This window comes from Equus quagga, chromosome 5 (genome assembly GCF_021613505.1).
Source record: "Equus quagga isolate Etosha38 chromosome 5, UCLA_HA_Equagga_1.0, whole genome shotgun sequence".
NCBI classification, from domain to species: Eukaryota; Metazoa; Chordata; class Mammalia; order Perissodactyla; family Equidae; genus Equus; species Equus quagga.
Genome location: NC_060271.1, coordinates 29,479,303 through 29,502,873, shown reverse-complemented (window position 1 = coordinate 29,502,873; position 23,571 = coordinate 29,479,303). Strand labels below are relative to the sequence as shown.

At 45.8% G+C, this 23,571-nt stretch overlaps 1 protein-coding gene across 7 annotated transcripts in view; it reads right to left on the bottom strand.

Moving 5' to 3' along the window:
- Positions 1–2,262: 2,262 nt before the first annotated feature.
- The window catches only part of PAFAH2 (platelet activating factor acetylhydrolase 2), a 50,834-nt gene continuing 29,525 nt past the window's right edge, over positions 2,263–23,571 (bottom strand). For 4 of the 7 annotated variants that reach the window (XM_046660540.1, XM_046660541.1, XM_046660539.1 and 1 more), the window contains 4 exons: positions 22,369–22,460; positions 20,718–20,888; positions 18,051–18,205; positions 6,702–13,415 (listed from right to left, as the gene is read on the bottom strand). In XM_046660540.1, the coding sequence (XP_046516496.1) occupies positions 13,321–13,415; positions 18,051–18,205; positions 20,718–20,888; positions 22,369–22,460 (513 nt within the window). In that variant the 3' untranslated portion in view covers positions 6,702–13,320. Of the gene's footprint in view, positions 2,282–6,693; positions 13,416–18,050; positions 18,206–20,717; positions 20,889–22,368; positions 22,461–23,571 lie in introns of those variants that run through there. The other 3 variants (XR_006888552.1, XR_006888551.1, XR_006888550.1) reach the window with 3 other exon arrangements.

Here is a 23,571-nt window from a genome sequence, read left to right as displayed (position 1 = left end):
AAAAAACAGAAGCACGAGGATTAGAAAGAAAAAAAATAGGGGCCAGCCCCGCGGCCGAGTGGTTAAGTTCGCGCACTCCACTTCAGCGGCCCAGGGTTTTGCCGGTTTGAATTCTGGGCGAGGGCATGGCACTGCTCATCCGGCCATGCTGAGACAGCGTCCCACGTGCCACAACTAGAAGGACCCACAACTAAAATAGACAACTATGTACCGGGGGGCTTTGGGGAGAAAAAGGAAAAGAAAAAAAAAAAAAATAAGAGCACATATCTTTTATGTCAACAAGAAAAAAAGAGGCAATTAAACACTAGGATAAAGTAAAACACTGGTTTTTTAATGTTTTGTTAACAACATAGGAGTTTCCAAATTTACTAGGTTTTACCATCTAGATTTTTTTTTTAAGATTTTATTTTATTCCTTTTTCTCCCCAAAGCCGCCCGGACATAGTTGTATATTCTTCGTTGTGGGTCCTTCTAGTTGTGGCATGTGGGATGCTGCCTCAGCTTGGTTTGATGAGCAGTGCCATGTCTGTGCCCAGGATTCGAACCAACAAAACACTGGGCCGCCTGCAGCGGAGTGCATGAACTTAACCACTTGGCCACGGGGCCGGCCCCCCATCTAGATATTTAAACTCATTAAGAAACGTGATTTTTTAGGTTGAACAACAACCTGAATGTACTTTATACCACAGCACTGTACACTAAAAAATGGTTAAAATGGTAATTTTATGTTAGGCATATTTTGCCACAACAAAAAAATTGTAATAAAATGTGACTTTAAAAAATTCAATATTTTCATATTTGCTCATGTATACAAAATTAATGCAAGAGACACACAAGAAATTGCTAACACTAGGGAGATAAGGTACAGTGATGGGAGGAAAACATTGTGTATCATTTTGAACCTTATGACTTAGTACTTCCTCAAAAAATAAGTACAACTTAAAATTTCAAAGTTTTACTTAAATGCTCATATACTATTTTTCTAATAAAAATGTGAAGAAATATGCAAAAAAATATTTTTTCTGGATTTCTTCATATTCTCTTGCATATCTTTCAAACATCATCTGGAGGGGAAGGGAAGCAATGAAAGGATGTATTTTACTTTCAGGGTTTTTTTTAAAAATCCCAAAGAGTTCCCACAAAGGTAATTTAAATTTGGGGGCCTCAAGAAAAAAAATTCAAAACAATCCTTAATGTTTTTTTTTCAGCTCATTATACACATCTCCTCCTTGGAAAAGGGTCCTTTCTTCTGGGCCTCACTCCTCCCACCTCCCAGACCCAGGGCTGCCTTTGGTGCCTCCTCACCTGAGAAGAGAGGGACATGCTCTAAGAAGAGCGAAAACGCCGAGAGGCTGAGTGTGGAGGAAAGATCCCTCAGGGCTTTCAAAGCCTCGTTTTAGCGTGAATTAAAATTTATTTGTAGAAAAAAAAATTCAATATTTTCATTATTTTTTAGACTTGCAGTTTTTTAGGAAACAATAACTTTTGTCATGAAGAAACATTTATATGCTATGAGATCTTTTTTTCCTCCCCAAATCCCCCCAGTACATAGTTGTATATTTCAGTTGTGGGTCCTTCCAGTTGTGGCATGTGGGACATCACCTCAATGTGGCCTAATGAGTGGTGCCACGTCCATGCCCAGGATCAGAACCCTGGGCCACCAAAGCGGAGTGCGCCAACTTAACCACTTGGCCATGGGGCCGGCCCCTGTAAGAGACATTTTTGTCTGTATTTCCTTGCACACATGAGCAAGGGTTTCTTCAGGTACATGCTTAGGAGTAGATGGTTGAGTGTAGTGTTTGTGCATCTTCAGCTCTATGAGATATTTCCCATGTGATTGCATTGACTTACTGCTGTCCGCCCTGAAGGGTAGGAGTATTCTTGATGCCCTGTATCTTTGCCGACACTCATGTTTTCAGACTGACATGTTTCAGTGTGAAATCTGAGTTTCATTATTATGGAGCAGGGGTGAGCGGTATGTCAGCCTGGCTTAATGGTCAGGACAGTACCCAACACCTGGCCCAGCAGTGACAAAGGCAGGAATGATGATGGTTGAATTGAATTGGCCAGGGACACTTGTCCTTCGGGAAGTCCTTTGTGTTAAGGGGGAACCAGGGTGCAAAAGAGGACCTGGAGAGGAGATTCATACCAAGAAAAGTGAACCTAACAAACCTGAGGAATAGATCCAGGAGCTGACAGCAGACAGGAGAGAGAAGATGCTGGAGCAGCTTATGCAAGGCTTGCAGGGTGGGTATCTTAGAGGAGGAGAGTCAGCAGAAACACTGGAACAGAGCGGAGGGACAGAACTTGGTGAAGAGAAGAGGCCAGGGGGTATTTAAGAGACGATGGCCTGTTCTAAAGCTCAAAAGGAGAAAATTCTCCTGCATTGAGAGAGAGAAGATGGGTGTGTTTGGCAGAAAAGAATTTAGACTGGAGAATAATCAGAAAATACGGAATGGTGAAGTAAAATGACAAAACTGATCCATGCCTTAGTGTCTTCATTCAAAAAAATCAGGATACTGATGAGTCCCAGCTCATAAAAGGCAGGGAAAAGTGGGAAAGTTACTTACAATAATATCTCTAAGGCACATGGCATAATGCCTGGAACAAGTAAATTCAATAAGTTTTAGCTCTTGTTAACTGTCGTCCAAGGTCACACAGCTCATAAGTGGGTGTCTAGGATTTGAACAGTTTCTCTGACCCCTGAGCCCAAAGTCTTACCCACTGTGCTCTACTGAATAACTAGCATTCATTGAGCACAGTGCTCCATGCTCTACATTAGTTATCTCATTTAATCCTTATAACATCCCTGAGCTGGGTATCGCCATTTTACAGAAGAGGAAATTGAGCATCATTTAACTCACTTGCCCAAGTTCACACAGTTGGGATTCATACCCAGGCCTGCCTGCCTCCAGTGCCTTCTCCCTAACACCACAATGGGAGTCAGGAGGCTTGGGTCCCAGTCCCAGATCTGCCTGATCAACCTGCATCACCGAGCCTCAGTGTCCTCATTTTTTAAATAACAGAGAATGATCTCCCTGGTCCCTGTAAGCTCTATTTTTCTGGGAAGATGGATTTGATGAAATCAGACAGCTTTCCAGGTAGGACAGAGGGGTAGGTCTGAGTCAGACAGGGTGCCCATCCCCATATGACTGTACGAAATCAACCAGCAGAGATCCAGAGGCGCCAGGAGATGGGTCCACGTCTCCAAAGCATTAGTCATCGTCTGCTCCTGCTCCCCAGGGGACCAGGAGGGATGCTGCTCCAATTATACTGGATTGATGAGGGACCTCCAGGATGACGAAAGGGTGGGATAGGAGATGTCAGACGACACAATAGGAGATCTGAATCATTCAGCCTGGAGAAGAGAAGCCAAGAAGGGCCAGTCTTCAAGTCTCCAGGGAGGATGGGAGCTGGGTGGCAGGGTGGAAAGAACACAAGGTGAAGACTCAGGGTATCTGGGCCCTGGGCCCCAGTCCCTGCTCTGCCACTAACACGCAGCATGACCTTTGTTTGACTAGTTACTTCACCTCTCCAATCTTCAGTTTCTACACTTAAAAAATAAGAGAAATAATGTTCAGAAAAACACCCCAACAATTTATACAAAGAAATGTACAATATTATAGCTTAAAACAACTAGAAATGGCTCAAACACCCTGGCAACAGAGAGAACTGTTAAGCAAACCCAGGGAATGGGGGCGGGGGGCGTTGATGCAACAGAATATTAAAATGCCTTTTGGAATGCTGAATACTAACAAACATTTACTGAGGACTAACTGCTTGCCAGGCACTCAGCAGAGGTCTTGACAGGCACGATCTCATTTAACATCCTCAAGCATCCATCTTTGAGGTAGGTATTACTGCCATTTTTAAGATGAGTTAGCTGAAGCCCTGAGAAGTTAAGTCACCCAACAAGTTAATAAGTGAGGACATCAGGACTCAAATCCAGAGGTCCATCTGACTCAGAAGGAAGGCCATGCCCCTAACCTTTATACCCTACTTCCTCAGACTGGTGGATGTGAGGACCACGCAGAAATAGAGAAATGGATATACGAAACAGTATTAAGTGGGAAAAAAAAACCCTCAAGAACAATTATGCTAATATAAGAATGTTGGCATCAACATTAGCGTTGGAAGTTTATAAATAACAGGCAATTTAGGATGCTGGGAACTTACTTGGGGCTGCTCACGATTAGCTATTTCTGCTTAATTTTTGGTAGTAGAGATGACAAAATATCTAATACTTGAGTGAGGGGGTGAGTACAGATGATGGAGCCTTTCTAGTTCTAATATTTAATTTGTAGAGAAGGCAAACTGCACTTCCCATCACAGACATAGAAATCTGATGACATGACTCTGAGCTTTTCACTTACTTCATGCTGCCTGCAGCACGGGCGCTCAACTTTGGCTCCATACTGGAATCACCTGAGAAACTTTTCAAACCACTGATGTCCAGGTCCACTGCTAGAGAGTCCTATTTGACAGATACGGGTGTAGCTTTGGCATTGGAAGTGTTAAAATCTCCTCACATGATTCCAATCTGCAGAAACACTTGAAAACCACTGGCCTACATGATGAAGGCCTAACTCCTTCACTTGGTATAGAAGGCACTCTCTGATTTCTTCAGTAAGCTCTCCTCTCTCCCTATTTTCTCCAAACCAGTTACAATGTCCTGAAAATGCTAAGCCCTGCTATTTACATTTCTGTGCCTTTGCATGTTATTTCCTCTGCCTGGAAGGCCTTTCTTCTCCCTCATCCATCTGGACAACTCCATTCATCTTCAATACCATGGTAACCAGACTCCAAGATGACCCCTTCAAAACTCCCACCTCCTGGTATGCATACCCCTAGATAGTCCCCTCCCACACTGAATAGGCCTGACCTGTAATAATATGATATTGTGGATATGATGGAGTATGACTTCCAAAGATGAGTCATAAAAGACATTCCAGCTCCATCTTATTCTCTTGGGTCATTTGCTTTGGAAGAAGCCAGCTGCCGTGTCCTGAGCAGCAGCCTTATAGAGAGCTCCACACGATGACGAACTCAGGCCTCCTGCCAACAGCCATGTGAGTGGGCCAACTTGGAAGTGGATCCTCCAGACCTAGTCAAGACTTCAGATATCAGCAATCCTAGATGACGTCTTGACTGTAACCTCATGAGGCCTTAACCCAGAACCACTCAGCGAAACCACTCAAGAATTCCTGAGCCATAAAGTGTGATAGAATGTTTGTTCTAACCTGTTGAATTTTGGGGTAATTTATTATGCAGCAATAGATAACTAATACAAATACCAAGGTCAAGTATATGATACAGTATGAAGCCTTTTTAGTCTTCCTCCTCTGCTGACGTTGAACTGGTCACCCTGTGTGACTTCTGAGCCTTACACATCCCCGATTACAGAACTCATCACACAGGGCCTGTGGATGTGCCTTCCTTGCCCTCTGAAGTCAGTTCCATGAGGACGGGGCCAGCACAGTACAGGCCTCATTAAGTGCCTGTACAATGAACGAACACGCGTGAGAACAGCCATCCAAGTGGATTCTCACAGGCCTTCCAGCCTAGGCTCCTTCCCTTCACACAAACTCCAACGTGTGGTTGCTAGAGTCACGGTTGTCACAGTGAGTCTAGAGGATTCTTCCTTCCTTCTTTCCTCCCTCCCTCCCTCCTTTCTTCCCTTCCTTCCTTCCTTGCTCTCTCTTTCTTTCTCTCTCTTCCCTCTCTCTTTCTTTCAGATTTTCTTAATAATCCAACAAAACCCTGGCACCCAAGGATGTATCTAAAGCACTAGCCTGGAAAGCAGAAGACTTGGATTTTAATTCAAGTCTGCCAGCTACATGCTGAACTTCTCTGAGTTTTGTTTTCCCCAAGGACCAAAAGTCTTAAAGGCTCTTTCAATTCTAATTTAATGATTCTATATTTTCAGCTAGTAATTACTCTTGTTCCATAAAAGAGAAAATAGGCTAACAGTGTTAAACCATAGCAAGGGATCTCAAACTTGGCTGTGTATCAGCCCCTGGAGCTTCTAAAACACACACACACACACACACCCCTACCTGGCCCCACCCTACACCTTCTGAATCAGCTTCTCTGGGTCTCTGGAGATGTGGCCAGGGCATCTGCATTTTTATATAGTTCCAGAGTGAGTCTGATGTGGATCCAGAGCTGAGAATCACTAATCTACAATATGTGGGTTAGAGACTTTTAAAAACGTTTCTCCCAGCTCGTTGGCTCCATGGTTTATAGAGTAAGGTACTAACGGTTTGTTCCCTGAACTGTTAACTTTAGATGAGGTTCATGGATGGATGGAAGGATGGATGGAACCAGCCTAAATCTACTGCTAGAAAAACAATTCAAGGTAAACTCAATCAGGATTCAGTCAGGTCTTGAACAAAAATGACTCTTTGTATGATATAACTGCTTAGGGCATTTACTAGAGATCAAATTGTGGGTTATTTTAGCCTATGTAAGGTAAAGTACCACTTTCTTTTTGTGAGATAGGAAAGAACAGGAAATAAGAGCACTGATTTTGGAACCCAACAGTTTAGGTTCAAACCCTGGCTCCAGCACTTACAGGCTGGGTGACCGTGGCTAGGCCAGCAAGTCTTTCTGAACCTCACTTTCCTCATCTGTGTGTGAGGATAACATGCACTACCTTACAGGAATGTTGTTGGGATTAAATGATACAACGTACGTAAAACACTCAGTATCTAGCACAGAAAGGTGCTCGTTAAGTAGCAGCAGACTATGGCAAAAACAAAATATGGCACTTTTATTATTAATAGCAACATATATTTGTCTAGTGCTTTGTAATAGCAAAGCGCTCTTACATTAAAACCCTTTCCCTCCAAAAAATCCTGAGGTGGGCAAAGCAGACATTAGTGACCCCATTTTACAGAAAAAGAAAGGCTCGGGAGGGTTCACTGGCTCCAGATCAAATGGCAAAAATGTGTCAATGTCTGGATTCAGACCCGGGTGTGATTCCACGAACATGAATAATTATACATGCACACTTGGCAGGCTGAGCATCTAGGGACCATCTGGCTTAGCAGGCTGAAGAGGACTGTATTTCTGAGCAGCTTCTTTTTTTAGATGAAAGCAAGATGGGAAAGATTAGCTGGCAAACTTCTTTCCCTCATTTTCAACACTGGTGTGATTCGTGCTCGGTTCTGCCCTCCTTCCACCTCTCAAATGCTACATGTCCATGTATCTCAGTTCACTTCAGCTGCCCTTGGCTGCACTGTTGTGGGCTCTGCCCTGGGCCCCACAGCTGGGATGTGGAAAAACCAAAAGAAAAGGAAGCAGGGGCAGCTGGAGACATCAGAGGGCTGGGCGAACACCAGCTGTTCCCAAGTCTGGCTGGGGAACAAGAAGCCTGCTGACGGGGAGGGGTCGGAGGGAGGGGACAGTGATCCCTGCTCCCCATGTCAGTCAACAGGAGGCTGCTTTTCCCGTCCAACAGATGGGTCCCGCTCCTGGAACAATGCAATAAAGTGCAATACTAAATATGGCATAGAATGTATTTCTCTTGGAGAGCAGGAGGCCAAGAGATCAAATGTTCATTGAATCTAATCAAGAAGGCTTTCGTAGAAGAGGTGGAACTAGAAATGGGCCTAAAGGATTAGTAGTATTTGGATATTTAGAAAGGAAGTTGGGAAGGCCCTGCAAGCAAGAAAATATCATGAGAAACGGCAGGCATGTTTGTTTGGGGAGTGGCTGGGCACGTTCAGGAGACTGTGGAAAAAGAAGAGTGCATGGTAAGAAGCAGAGGACGGGGAGGCAGGGCAAGACCAGACAGAATGAGTGGGAGAAATGCAATTCTACAGAAAAAAGGGAGGCCTTAGATTGACCACTCAGTGAACGAGACGTGAAATGCCAGCACCGAAGGGGCCTTAGGGATCAGCCAATTCAATCCCGCCCCCAACATTCCAATTTATAGACAGAGAAACTGAAGTCATGAGAGGAAGAGCATACACAGGAGGTCACAGAGCAAGAGAGAGTGAGAGAGCTGAGACAAGAACCCAGGGCTCCAGACAATGTTTGGTCCTTCTTCCATTAGATCACCTTGCTAGGCAGGTACTTTGATACCAAAGTGGTATTTTAGGCAGATCTGGCAGCAGAAAGCAGGGGAAAGAAAGATTAGAGTCTGAGAGATCGTAAAAATTATTCTAGGGGTGAGTTGATGCAAATGGAAAGAACAGGCTGGGTGTGAGAATCACCAAGAGGGAAGAAACAAGAGGACCTAGTGGGAAACCGGACAGGGCAGTGAGGGAGAGAGCTGTGCAGAGGTCATTCGCAGGCCGCCCTCAGCCCTGAGGAGCTTCTCCCGAGGTCACAGGGTACTTTAACCCCTCACTCCCACCTCAAAGGCAGCAGACAAAAATGAACACAACTAGTCTCTACTACAAACTCCCCATCCCCAGGTCCTCTTTCCCTTCGCCCAACCTCTACACGGACATCTCCGATCCTCCCGTTTAACACGTCAGGACCTTCGGTTTCCATTTGGTGCACAGACATGTGCGTTTGGATGATCAGGCGTGAAATTAAAACCCAAACCAGAACCTAAACATGTAGACTCTTCCTGGTGGTGAAGAGAGCCTGCAAAGCTGGAACGATGGTGTGGATCTTGATTTTTGATGTGAGGAGCAGGGAAATCAGAGCAAAGAGAGGGGAAAAACTGTCTCCCTTATTCTAGTTCCAGCCTCACACAACGGCAGCAGTTGAGTGGCAGTTAGCAGGCTTCTGTGAGGGAGGTAACCGTGAAACTGGAGAAGCTGGAATAAGAATTTAGACCAAGACCATCCGTGTCCATTCAGTACAAGGGCAAATTATACCTAACCTTACAGGTATGTAAGGAGAACCCAATAAACCACATAGTGATAGCTAATCTTTATTACACCCTTAGGATAGAACAGACACTGTGATGAGCACTTTACAGGCATTATTTCATTTAATTATTACAATAACCCTAAGAGGTAAATACTATTAGACCGCCCATTTTATAAATGAGAAAACTGAAGCTCACAGAAGTTGATAAATTAGCACAAAGTCACAGGGCTAACAGTGTTGGAGTTGTCTGATTTCCAAAGACGACGTTCTTAATCCCTGAACTGCTTTCCTCATCTATCAAATCCACAGAGCACCTGGCCCAGTCAGTGAGGCGCGGTCCTTTCCCCCAACCCATTTCTCAAGAGTGCTGAGGATGTCACTGAATCTCAATGCACATCATACAGAAATTGCTGGAGAGTTTGACATTATGATTCAATCTGTGATGAAATTTCATCCCTCATACCCCGACAGCTGAAAGAGCAATGGAAGGGGAAAACCAAGTATGTATATTAGGCAGTACAGCCCAGTGATCGAGAGCTCAGATTTTTATGCCTAAGCGCCAGCTTTGCCAAATTCTTGCTGTGAGAGCTTTATCAAATCGCTTCTCTAAGGCTCTGTTTCCTTGTACATAAAATGAGGCTAATTCCACCTGATCTCACGGGGTGAGAAGCAGATGAGATGATGCATATAAAGCACTGAGCATAGTCCCTGACACACAGTAAGGGCCCCAAAAATGTTGGCTACCACAGTGGTTATCACTGTCATCATTTGGCCATGCAGTCATGGCCAGGGACACTTGGCCTCTGCATCTGGCTGTGATGGGACAGGAAGTGAGCTTCCTAATGAGGATGGGTCCTGAGTATAGAGTATGGCCTGTCCTGTTCCTCCGTTACCTTGCAGGCCCAGAGATAAGTCAGGCCCTAGAAGAAAAGGGGGCAGATAAAGGCCCCTACAAGGCCAAGACACAGAGTTGGAGTCCATCAATTGAAATTTCAAGAGCCCAGTAGTCTTCTTGAGGAAGGGCAACTGGGACAGCTGTGTCAGGACACACACTGGAAAGGGGCTTGGGGTCCGTGCTGGGGGCATAGCAAGAACCCAGCCAGTCTCACCCTGACACGTCCAGGAAGTGGGAGGGACGGAGAATCTCATTCCTTCCTGTATTTACTTACCTTCCTTCCTAACTGACGCACCATCCCATGCTCAGAAACTTCACAACACACCACTAGAAGGCCTCCACGGTACAGTCCTATAATAGGATGGGGAACAAGAAGATGCAAAAGAAACCCAAGACATCTTCTTTGCTTTTGGAAAGGATTCACTAGAATGCAATTTATCAGGACATGCTATCAATATGCCGGGCCATCCTGTTTACCTAAAGGCCATTTATCTGGTATTTTTCGATTCCCTGGAAGCTAACCAAAAACCAGGATGAAGGACCAAAGGCCTTATGATACCCCTTCTGAGCAGTCTCAGGAAGGATTACAGGGTCCAAGCACTAAAGGCAGCACACTTTAGTTGCAGCAGAGTCCCTCAAGCTATCTTTCAGTGCCTGCCTAGTTTTACTTCGGACAGTGGGAAATCACGTGGCTAATCAGAAATTATAAACTTGAAGCGAACAGCGAGAGCTGCTAGGGGCTGGCAGATTAAAGGCAATGAAGAGTAAAGGCTGGCCGCCTGACCACAAGGGAGACAGCACAAACTATGACAAGCAATTAAAACAACTAGGAAGACGGCTGCCGGGAGCCACACGGTGTAGGAGCAAACAGCTATCCACATCTTCCCAGACCAGAGGGCGCCACTGCTCTGACATTAGACCTGGTCACACATATTTGTGCTCTCTTGGGATGGCATGGGATGTTAGGTATGGCCAGATGACCTGCTTTGGCCAATGCAATGTGCACAGAAATAACAAGTGTCACTTCTGGGCAGAAGATTCAAGAGCTGGTGGGTGCTTCACCATGCTCTCTTCCAGCTCTACCATGTGACTGGCAGCACACTTCTGATAGTGCCAGCTCCGCCAGCCTGGGTCCCCAAATGAGGATAAAAATGGCACAAAGCAGAGCCTCTAGCCAAACGACAGAGGACAAGTAGCACAGGCAAGAAATAAACTTGTTGCTTTTTGAGGTTGCTTGTTACTGCCATATAATCAGTTTATCCTGACTGAAACATCCTAAAAAATTAAATGAGGTCAATTCACATTAAAAAATGTGTGCATTATCTTTTTGGTAAATTACCACTCAAAATATTCAATATTATATTTTGTGGCTTAAAGGATAATTTGCAGCTATATGGAAAATTCACCTATTCCAAAGTTGCTGGATAAATAGGTCATTACCAGAACATGAACTGAATGGAGGAGATGGATCCAGTTTCTGAACAGTTTCTTTTTCTAGGGAGGCTCCAATCTTTAAAAAATACACCTGCATTATTCATGGGTCTAAGGTAGAAGCTGGGTCTCACGTGCTAATGCTGCCAGAACTGGCCCCTCAGCATCTGCATAACTAGCCCCAGGCACAAGAGCTGGCATCTACTGGTTCTGTGAGTGCGGAGGGGTGCTGGTCCCCATTTGGAGGTGGGAAGGCCCTATTATAGATCTGTATGCACTCTTATAAGAAGGAAATCCATAATGTGTCGTTGAGTAAAACAGCAAGCCAACAACTTCAGAACATACAGTCTTTTTAAGCATATATGGAACATTTATAAAATTGATCACACACTGGGCCAAGAAGCAATTTTCAGGATGAAAACCATATGGGTCATTTTCTCTGACCAAAAGCCATTAAGCAAGAAAATAACTGCTATAAGACAACTAGAAAAATCTCCTACGTTTGGAAAGTAGGAAAAATACTTTTAAATAACCCATGGGTTATACATCCTCTCACTTAATCCTCCTAACTATTATAATGCAGATGCCCATTTTAGAAATGCAGGAATGGAGATTGGAAAGAGAACATAATTTGCTCAAATTTACCCAGTTAGTAGTGGTGGAGGCAGGACTCAAAACCAGGCTATAGAACTCCAGAGCCCAGGGCTTTCATGATCTCCCCGGAGGCGAGGTCTCACGGGAATTCACAGGTCTTCCCAAGGTCCATCCTCAACGGATCTGATGTTTCACCTCAGACAGAAGAGCTGAGAGGTGGGAGACCTAGTCCCAGCTTGCTTTGGTGGCACTGACCTTGGACCCATCGCGTAGAGACGCATTTCCCTTTTGCTCTAGCCTCCTCTGGGGTCCCCTACTTGGACGGAGGTGAAAGGCCTAGAGGAGTGTGGAGGGCTGTTTCAGGTTGATGTTCCCAGACAGCTTTGAACTAGATCCCTAGGAAGACTTCCTTTTCTTTTAAAGTTTTTCTTGGGCACAAGTGGTAAGTGAACAAAGAAAGACAGAAGGAAAAGTTACTGCCAGATGGCTCCCCATCCTGCTCTAATGCAGATTAAATAGAGAGAATATTCCAACATATCATTAGGCAAACATGAGTATTAATATCATTCATAGTATAAATGGAACAGAATGGAAATTCAGTCTATATCTTGACTTAAATTTGAGGCTAGGGCCTCAGAGCCAGAAAACAGACAACTACAGCACCCTGATTCTGAGCGAGCTGAAGCTCAAGATATCTGAGGTAAGAGGCAAGACCACAGTGTTCCCAGACCTGTCCAGGGGTGGCCTCCTGAACTCTAACTGACCAAACTACCTCCCTCTTGTGTTGAGAACCTGTTCAAATAGCTACTCAACGCTGTTACTCTACCTTCTTCGTCTCAACCTACTTGTGTTGCTTCCTGTCAAGATACATTTTTAGCAAAATCCCAAGACATCTAGAGCTTCTGAGGTACCCCTCTGTACCTCAGCTTCTCTCTCTCTGCTATGAGGACAGTGCTGTCTGCCCCTCTCCATGGGCTCACAAGTATAACTGAGTCCTGACTCAGTGCCCAGTACTATGTTTCATGCAATGGGAAGGCTTGAAAATAAACAGAAAATCTGATGGTGGTCCGTATCCTCGAACGTTGCCTAAAGTGCTTAGAACTCACCAAGTGGCCCTGGAAAGGGCGAAGGCTGAGAGGTAGGAAGAGACAGTGCCAGGTTGGGCTAGAGGTCCTGAAGGTGGGAATTTTCGCTCCATCCTTTGGCTTCATTTCTTCCGCTGCAGAAGCCACACTGGCCCAAGGTGCGGGAGTAGCCTTGCTGGGTTAACTAGTGCTCAGCTTGGGGCTTGGGTCCCCCCCAGCCCCACCCCACTGCTTATTCCCCACACCATCAGGGCTCAGGCCCCAGAAAGTCAGTTTGCCAATCAGTAAGCAATCCAAGTCCCACCATAAGTATAAGATCAACAAGTCCAAGATCAAAGTACCCAGTTATCCAATCAGCAGTGTGACTACACCCTCTCAATTTATGAAGAAGGGTCATGTTGACCACTTTCTTGAGGCCGTGGGTGTCCCTGGGCAGGCCCCAAATGGGAACTCAGCTCAGTGACCTTTTACAAATGGCCAGTTGTGCCTACAGGCTGGAGAGATGGTGGGGAGCCCCTGGGGTAAGCGATGGTCCAATGCCTTCAATGAAATTGTTCCATTGGTCATAGTCCTCTTTCAGGTCTGAATGGGAAAAAAACAGGAAGGTTAGGCGAATTGGCGTAAGCTTAGATCAAAGAGCAGCTACCGTGGATTTAGTGGGTCATCCCAGAGAAAGGAGACCCTGGAACACTAAAAGGACTGGTTCTGGTGGCTGTGATGGTGGTAGCAATGACGGCAACTATCATTCATTGGGTGCCCCTATAAATGTGCTTCATAAATGACTTGCTTAACCCATAACAATTCAATAATGATAATACTAGCAGAAGGTGACATTTATTGAAGGATAATTTATTCCCGGGACTGTGCTAAACAAGCCTTGTTTCATTTAATTTCCATAGCATCCCTAAGAGCTGAGTACTATTATTAGTCCTATTTTACAGGTGAGGAAACCGAGACTCAGAGAAGCTACCTGATTTGTCCAAGGTCATTATAGTCGGTGAGTGGTAGAGACAGAATTCAAACTCCAGTCAGAGAGGGTGAGAAGATGGAATGCCTACTTCCAAGCTCAGGGATGTTGCCGAGCAAGAAGAGCTCCTTCACACGCCAGACAGTGGATGCAAATCCAGTGCCCATTCAGTGAAGGGCAGAAGGAATAGGGTGGCAACATCATGGAGCAGCATAACACCGGGTATGATTCAAGAGAGAGCCCTGGGATCATGGGCAGATGGGTCTAACCACATGGAAGAACATTCTGAAAGGGTCCAAGGCCTCAGGCAGAGGGACTGGGGCACAGCTGAGCAGGCAAATGGTGTCCTTGTTTAAAACAAAGCCTGGGACAGAAGGCAGGGACACTCTCCTTCATCTTTAGATCCCCAGTGCCCTGCCAAGAACCTGGCATGGAATAGGTCCTCCACAAATAAGTGCTACATGTTCATTAATTCAAAATACTGAGCACATCACTATGTGCCAGTCTGCTCTTGGTGCTAAAAATACATTCACAAACAGAAACTCTCATCCTCATAGAGCTCACAATCTAGTAGGCAGAGATAACATTAAACATAATAAATTATACAGGATATGAAAAGGTGATAAATGCTATAGAAAGAAACAGAGCCAGATAGAAGCTGTGGTGGTGGCCGGGGGACAGGGGTGAGGGGAGGAAGGGAAGGTATAGTGTTTTAAAGAGTGGTCAGGGTGGCCCCCACTGTGAAGGTGAGATTTGAACAAAAACTTGAAGGAGGTGGGACTGAGCCCCGAGAGTATATGGGAAGAGTGTTCCAGGCAGCAGGAACAGCAGTGCAAAGGCCTGAAGTGGGAGGGTACCTGGAGTGTTGGAGGCTTGTGCAATGAGAGTGAATCAGGCCAGGGGATGAGCAGCAGGAGAGGAGGTCAGGAGGGACTGGAGGGCCTCATCATATAGGCCAGGCAGGATGCTGGGTGTTGGCTTTGACTCTCAGAGAAATGGGGAGCCATTGGAGGATTCAGAGTAGAGGAGTGGCAAGATCTGACTTACTTTCTAACAGGATCGCCCTGGCTGCTTGACTAAGAAGACTGTGTAGGGACAGCAGTTAGGAAACTCTTACAGTAACATAGGCGAGACAGGATGGCGGCTGTGGCAGTGGTGACAAGAGATGACATTCCATACATATTTTGAAGGTACAGCCAATAGGATTTTCTGAGGATTGGATGGGAGGTGTGAGAGAAGAGACAAGACAAGACTGGGGACTTTGGCTTGAGTAACCAGAAGGATGGAGTTACTATTAACCATTGAAATTGGTTTTCGTTTGTGATGTCTGTTAGATGTCCAAGCAGAACTGCTGAGCAGGTAGCAGGGCAATTGTCAGCATGGAGATGACCTTTAAAGCCATGAGACTAGATGACATCAGGGGATACAGAGAGAAGAGGTCCAAGCACTGAGCCTGGAAGTAGCAAAGTAGGCTGAGGAGGAGCAGACACTGAGATAGGAGGAAATCCATAGTGGGGTATCCCGGAAGTAAGACAGGCTTTCACAGAAGAGGGAGTCATCAACTCTGTCAGAGGCTGCTGAGAGTTCCAGTGAGATGAAGAATGACAACTGACCAGTGGATTTAGTATGTGAAGGTCACTGGTGACCTTGACAAAAGCAGTTTTCATGGAGGACGGGGATACAAAGCCTGAGTGGAGTGGGCTTAAGAGAGAATGAGAAGAGAAGAATGGGTTGCATAACCAGATAACCTTGGACAAATTACTTAAATTTCCTAAGCTTCAGTGTCCTCATCTATAAAACGGAGTTAATAATCAAAGTACCTACTAGAAAGGGCTGTCTTCAGAATTACATGTGACAACGCACCTAAGGTACTTAGTGGGAGGCCTGGCATAGAGAAAGTCCTCAACAAACTTCCGACAGACTAAGACTCTCCTACCCTCCATCTCCTCTTCTGCTGGGCTTCAGCAATGAGCATCTAGCTCAACAGGCATTGCTACTAAAGGGAGCCCAATCATGCCCTGGTGGGCTCCCTTGTCATCTTTAGCTCTTACCTGATGACATGGTGCCTAAGAGGAAACAGGGAAAGTGGGCTGAGGATGATGTAGTCAGGCCCCATTAACGTCTTGAGACATAGATCCATTCCTCTCCTACCAGGTGCTAAGAATGATCCTCTATGGTCTCTATTAAACCTAAAGTCTCTACACCTGGCCTGGAATAATGGCCCAGGAAGAGCAAGATGAAATGAACAGCCATAAATACATAAATGTAAATTTACGTTCAAAAAGCCAACTCATTTATAAAAGGACAGATATGTTTTAAAAGCAAACTCAATCCAAACCAAATTTGTGAGGCACTTGTTGGAAATGTTAATGCACTCAGGCCATCTAACTAGAAGTCTGGTGTCCAGAGCACAGAGGTGACAGTCCTGCTGAACCAGTCTCAGGTCGGACCATAGCTGGCACATCGTGTTCAAGTCAGGACACCACACATTGAAAGGCACACCGACACACAGTGCATCCAAAGGGGGTAATAAATGGCATCATGGGGAACAGGGCAGGTACCACAGACACTTAGCTTAATGAACAGAAAACTCAGAGAGGACACCATAGGTGACTTCAATTATCTAAAGAGCTGCCATGTGCAGGGGTCTGAGGCTTCTCTGGATAGCTCTTGAGGGGATAACCAGGGCAAGTGGGGAGGAGTTACAAAGTATCACATCTAAGCGTTAGATTAGAGTTAGGTCAAACCTTAAGAACACCGGTCAACCTGGATCCCTTCTAAAGGAAACTGCCCTATGCACAGCGCCTGCTGAGGGATCAGCCTCATGCAGACAGTGGCAGCCTACTCCATTCTGACTGGATCAGAAAGGGACATCTGATCAGGGGAGCTGCAGGCCTAGGTTGGGCAGTGGCCTACAATGTGTTTTGGCAGATAAAGATGAGCTGGTACAATCAATTTGTCTCTCCTGGGAATCTGGTCTAAGAAATCCAAGAAAATACAGCAGTGAGCAGTGGGAGGTGAAGAGGACAGGAGGCCACGAGGTAGAGAGAACAAGCCATGAGTGGTTCAAGCCAATGGAAATTATGAGGAAGTAGAAACTGAAAAAACAGATGCTATCAACAAGAGACAAAATACAGAGCAGAACGGAGAAAAACAGAGACTGGAGCAAAAAGAAACAGAGATGTCACAAGAGGAAGAAACAGACTGAGCCCTTGAGAGAGACCAAGAGAGAAGTCAGTCCTGCAAGCTACCTTGCTTCCTGTACCTTTTTACTTCCCACCTGGCCAGGTATACTTTCATAAACAAACTCCCCTTTTTTCTTGAGGTAAATTAGTGAATCTCCAGCTCTTGTAACCCAAGAAAGCTTAACTACAATATCAACTCTTAAAACCTTTAAAGTTTTGGGGTCGGCCTGGTGATGTACTGATTGGGTTCATGAGCTCCGCTTTAGCAGCCTGGGGTTCGTGGGTTCAGATCCCAGGTGTGGACCTACAACACTGCTCATAAGCCATGCTGTGGCAGCATCCCACGTACAAAGAACAAAAACAGAGGAAAACTGGCACAGATCTTAGCTCAGGGACAATCTTCCTCAAGCAAAAAGAGGACGATTGGCAACAGTTGTTAGCTCAGTGCTAATCTTCCTCATCAAAAAAACCCCAAACCAAAAACAAGAACCAAAAAAAAAAACCCATTAAAGTTCCCAGCGGTGAAGAGGGCTGACCCCCATAGCAGTGCACACTCCACGCTGGTTGAGCGTGTGGCAGGGAAGATATGAGGGAATCTCCTCTGGGTGGGAGGCTGGACCAAAGACCTCAACAGGCCTTGCCATTTAGCTAGTCTGTGATTTACGACATTATTAACAATCCTTCCATGCTTTGTTTCTTTAAAGCACTTCCACAAATTTAGCCCATTTATCATCAGAACCTCCTCCACAAGTAGATAAGGTGAGTGATCATGAGTTAGGACAGAGGTAGTGGAGCAGAGAAGCAAATGTTCCATTTACAGCAAGGAAACCAAGGCTCAGAGAAGTTAAGCGACCAGGCCAAAGTCATTCAGGCAGTAAGAAACAGAGTCAGGATTTCCAAACTCTCAGCTAAGTCTTCTTCCTATAATTCTATGTAACCCTCTCCTTCACTCAGGTTTTCCTTTTGCCATAAATCTCCCTGACCCGAGACGTGTCAGTACAGACCACTGTGCAGAAAAATCTAAGGACCCTCAGGCTGCCCCACGAGCCCCAGGCCTCTCCTTACCAAGGTGCTTCTGCAGGAAGGCCAACATGGCCCGCACCACAATCTCCTGACCTTCATAGGGGTCCAAACTCCCACGGGTTTGAGTGGGGAAGAATTTACCAATCCAGTTACCAGCCACAAAAGCAAAGTCAGTTTGACTCCGATGAACAGAACCACTAGAGGAAAAGAAAAACAAATAACTGGTAGGGATCTGGAGACTAGGGCACACAAACACTTGTGAAGCACCCACTACGTGCAAGGTGCTTTATGCACATTATCTCAGTTAATTTTCACAACAATCTTGTAAGGGAAGTATTTTCCCCATTGACAGAATCAGAGCAGAGAAATGATCTGCCCAAGGTCACATGGCTAGTAAGGGACAGAGTTAGGATTTGAACATAGGTGTGCCTGGCTTCAAAGCTGCCTCACCCCCTGGGCCCCAGTGCCTGACGTGCAGGGAAAAGGCTGAGCTGGAGTGGGGACATGGGTAAGGAGGCACGGTCTGCAGCACCTGCCATTCCCATGGTATTATAAATTGCTACAACGTGACTTTCACCTGGTGACTTCCAAACATTCTCAAAACATATTCGCTCCGTTTTCAGAACTGTTCTACAAACAAACAGGAAAAAGGAATGACTTGCCTTTAGTTAAGCCATCAGAACAGTGAGGGCAAGCACTTGTAAAAGAGGGTTTCTGGATTAGAATGTAAGTCCTTTGACATTAAACACATTTGAGGTTGAAATTCTCACTAGGTTCATTATGGGCTAAACTACCCATAACTAAATTTACTAGTCAATTCAATGAAGGAAGGAAAATCTAAACGCTAAACTTGGATATCATGCAGAAAAATTGACTTTAAAAAAAAATCGGGAGGCTGGCCCCTGGCCAAGTAGTTGGGTGTTCCGCTTCGGTGGCCCAGGGTTTCACCGGTTCAGATCCCAGGCGCAGATATGGCACCACTCATCAGGCCACGCTGAGGCGTCATCCCACATGCCACAACTAGAAGGACCCACAACTAAAATATGCAACTATGTACTGGAGGGCTTTGGGGAAAAAAAAACCTCTTACTTAAGGCACAAGAAAAAGCGTAAAGAATAATATAATGGATGCTTGAGTCTCCAGCACTGTTTAAGAAAGACTACATTGCCAACAGTTAAATTCCTGTTGTGCACCCCTGCCCACCTGCTCCCGCCTCCCTTCTCTCTAGAGGTCACAATTATTCTGAATCTGAGTGGCTTGGGGAAACTTTCAAACAGTCTTCTGCCGCCAGGAAATCAAAATGAAAGGGGAGGGGCTGGCCCCAAGGAAGAAAGCCTGGGCCAAGAGGAGAAAGGGAAGAAGCCACTGACCGCCAGGAGCCCCCTAGCATTCCAGGGCTTTGGACTTGGCAGTCCAACTACCTGACTGATTCCAGAGGTCCAAGGCATGCAGTTACTTGCTGTTTTCCTGAAATAGGACCAGGGATCCTTGAAGCATGTGTGCCGTGGGGCTCGAGTGCAGGGCAGGCGCAAGTCAGAGACTAGCCAGCGAGCCTTCAGCCCCGCACCTGCAGCTCTAAGCCACTTCCTGTGTACAGGACATTTCTTTTTTTTTTTCTTTTTTTTCTTTCTTTCTTTTCCTTTTTTTTTTTGAGGAAGATTAGCCCTGAGCTAACATCTGCCGCCAATTCTCCTCTTTTTGCTGAGGAAGACTGGCCCTGAGCTAACACCCATGCCCATCTTCCTCTACTTTCTATGTGGGATGCCTACCACAGCATGGCTTGCCAAGCGGTGCCATGTCTGCACCTGGGATCTGAACTGGCGAACCCCGGGCCACCAAAGTGCAACATGTGAACTTAACCGCTGCACCAGCCGGGCCAGCCCCCTAGGCCATTTCTTTTTTTTTTTTAAAGATTGGCACCTGAGCTAACAATTGTTGCCAATCGTCTTTTTTTTTCCCCCTGCTTTTTTTCTCCCCAAATCCCCCCAGTACATGGTTGTATATTTTAGTTGTGAGTCCTTCTAGTTGTGGCATGTGGGATGCCGCCTTAACGTGGCCTAATGAGCAATGCCATGTTGGCGCCCAGGATCTGAACCCTAGGATGCCGAAGTGGAGCGTGCGAACTTAACCACTCGGCCACAGGGCCGGCCCCCTAGGACATTTCTTAAAGTCACTCAAAAATTTTGTCTCTGTGAAAAATGGCTTCAGGAAGAAAGCCATCTGATAGTGCTGGTGATGGAAGTGAAGAGAATGTGGTTTCTCTCAGGCAGAACATAGATGGTTTATGAAAGATATCTGAATTTAGGTCTTTAAAAATCTATCTTGTGAATGTCAAAGGTCTACTATATCCACAGTCTTCAAAAGAGCCAAGAAAATTCCCAAATGAGGTTAGAGATCTCTGGAGTCCACCCAGACCCACACCTCTTCCTCTCCAACACACAATCTCACAATACCTTTTTTCCCAGAAAGCACGACGTAAATCCATCCATAAAGTCATATAAACTAGTGAAGAAATCACTGTAGGTGGAGCTAAGTGGAGAACGAGGATAGAATGAAATTGTAAAGGAATGAGGATGCTGAAGTTCAGGAACTATTTATGTATTCTATGTGGGGAGAACTTCTGGATAATTTAGAAGAAATTAAGGGAGCCAGCACAGATAAGTAGAGAATGGAGAAGACACTGGGGATCATGACCTTGTGTTTACTCACAGGACAGTTATGATCCTGGACTGTTCATGCTGGGCACATATCTTCTTCATCAAGTTGACACTCTCCATTGTCTGGAATTTCTCAGCATTGATGAAGAACACAGGGCCTCGGGCCTTGGGGTAAAAGTCCCGCTCCAGAGGAAACATCCAAGCATCCAGAGCCACAGCACAGCTGGAACAGGACCAGACATTTGGAACTGCCATGCAGAAACCCAGGAAAGGACAGTGAGGGCAGTGGCGGAAGGGGCAGAGTTCCTCCCTCTCATGGGGTGAAGGCTCAGGAAGCCAGGAAGCAGGTACTAGGGCCCACATCCTTTGGTTAAGACCTTGGATAGAGATCACTTGTCACCAAAGATCTTTCTAGATTTTAAACTCGTTGAGAGCAAGGATCTGACCTTCTCATTCTCCTGGATCTACTCTCAGGCAGCTGACTTGAGTTACACAAAACAGTACTTCATTCGTTTAATCATTCATTCATTCAACATTCATTGAGTACCTACTATGTGCCTAGCCCTGTGCTGTGGATACAGAGATAAATGACACAGTTTTCGCTCTCAAGGAGCTCCCAGTCTAGAAGGGGGGACAGAACAGACAAGGCAACAAAATATAGCCTAGTTCCCTGAGAGCACAGGTGCTATGTGAGCCCACAGCGTATGTGGCAGGGAGGTCAGGAAAAGCCGCCTTGGCGCCACAATGCAAAGACCTGGCCAGTTTGTCAAGCAGTAATCTCTGTCACCAGGAGCAAGACTAAGGCCCTAAGATTAGTGCCCCTCCCCCACAATGCTCCTCTGATCGTCTCCATCTGAATAAAGGATAATTATCTTCCACTCAAATGATAGGTACAAAAACGAAAACCCTTGATTCCCTTCTTTCTTTCAGCTCATGCATCACTAAGTCTCGAAAATTCTAAAACATACCCTGACTCCATTGGCTTCTCTCCATTCCACTCCTTCCGTCCTAAAGCACATCCAGCGTGGCTCACCTTGACTCTGAAACAGCCTCTCTAACTAGCCTCCTTGTTTTTAATCTCCTCCTGCTACAACCCACTCTTCACACAGTAGTCGGAGAGATCTTTTAAAATGTAAGACTTTTCTCAGCTTGAAGTCCTTCAACGGTTTCCTATCAGACTTAGAATAAAATCTAACTTCCTTAGAAGTCCATTCCTTATTCTGGCCAAAGGCCCTGTGATCTGGCCCGTTTGCCTCTCTGAACACATCTCGAATAGCTTTCCCCTCACCCACTATGCTCCTCCCACGCTGACCTAGCAAGCTTCTTTCCACCTCAGGGCCTTCGCATTAGCCGTACCCTCAGCCTAGAATGTTCCCCTACACCTTTATATGGCTGACTTCTTTGCCTCTCCGGTCTTGGCTTACGTCACTTTCTCAAAGAAGCCTTCAGATACTCTTGCATATCAGCCTATTTTATTTCCTCCATTGCACCTGGTGCTGGGGCTTTGATGACTCGTTAGCTTGTTTACTAGTCCATCTCCTCCCACAATGACATCACTCCACGAAAGGAGAGACCTTGTTCTCTCTCACCACTGAATCCCCAGCCCCCAAAACACTGCCGGGCACAGAGTACTTGTGTAACAAATACTTGCTGAATGAATGAATGGTGCGTGGAGCTAACAGCAGCCTCACTGGGAAACTTACCGAAAGTTGGTCTCCTTGGCCAAAGCCAGAATAGCCGTGGCCCCTCCAAACGAATGTCCCATCACAGCCACGCGGCTCATGTCAATGCTGCCCTGAGGAAAGTGGAGAACTCAGCCACCCAGAAAAGCAGGGCAGCTTTTTTAGGAATTCTTCAGGGGCAAGAGGAAGAAACAGTGAGATAGTGATGCAGAAGCACAATCCAGTAGATGCACTCCCCTCTACATATTAAGAACCTTTTGCCCACCGGAGAGCAGCCAGTCAGGCAATTCCTGGACTGAACGGCCTTCTGCAGGCAGGAATTCTGAATACCATGTTTTTCATCTTTTGTAATTGTACCACCTACAATACGTGGACTAGGGTAGACATTCAAGCATCTATGAATGAATGAATGGATAGAAATTACGTGATTCCACACTGACTCATCAGTGTAAGAGTATGTTAAGAATAAGAACTCTCTCCATCCTCTAGATCCTTGCCTTACAACCCGTCAGGGGGATGACATGTGCACCAAGTCGAGGGCAGAATGAGGGAGCTCCTGCTGCCCGTCCACTTCGCTCTGAAGCAAGGCCTGTGTGTGCAGAAACCAACTCAGGTTCTACCTCCTCTGGATATCTGTCCTGACTTATCCAGCAGAGCGAGCCTGCTTGCTCCAACATGCTCTGCAAGTATCGATTTCTGTTTGTCCCCAGAAGCCTTCGGGGCATGGTTATAGAAAAAACCACTGCAGCTGCCTGCTAAGGGGCTCGGGAAATCTCTCTGGGCTTGGCTGCCCAGCCTCTGCCCAGAACCTGTGCTCTCCTCAATTTCTAGCCCAAGGCTTTATATCTAAATTCTCCCCCTTTGCTCAGTACCTTCAGATCAACATCTTGCTTGGGGGCCTCTTCAGCTTCTTTTTTCTAGGTCAATACATCCACATAATTCTAACATCAGGAGTATACAGAGAAGGCTCCCACCTACCAAGCTCTCCTTCCACATAGGTGCCCACAGCCCAGCCCCACACAGGTAAGTTTCTTATGCGTCTTTGCAGAGCTTACTTATACAAATACACGTGCACATGAAGACATACTTTCCCCCTTTTTACAGGTGATATTGTGTCTTACCTTTTTGTATAATAATATTAGTACATAACGAGCTTCCTTATCCTTTTTTACAACTATATTTGGCTTCACCATGGTATAGAGAGCTAGCTGACCACCAAATCTG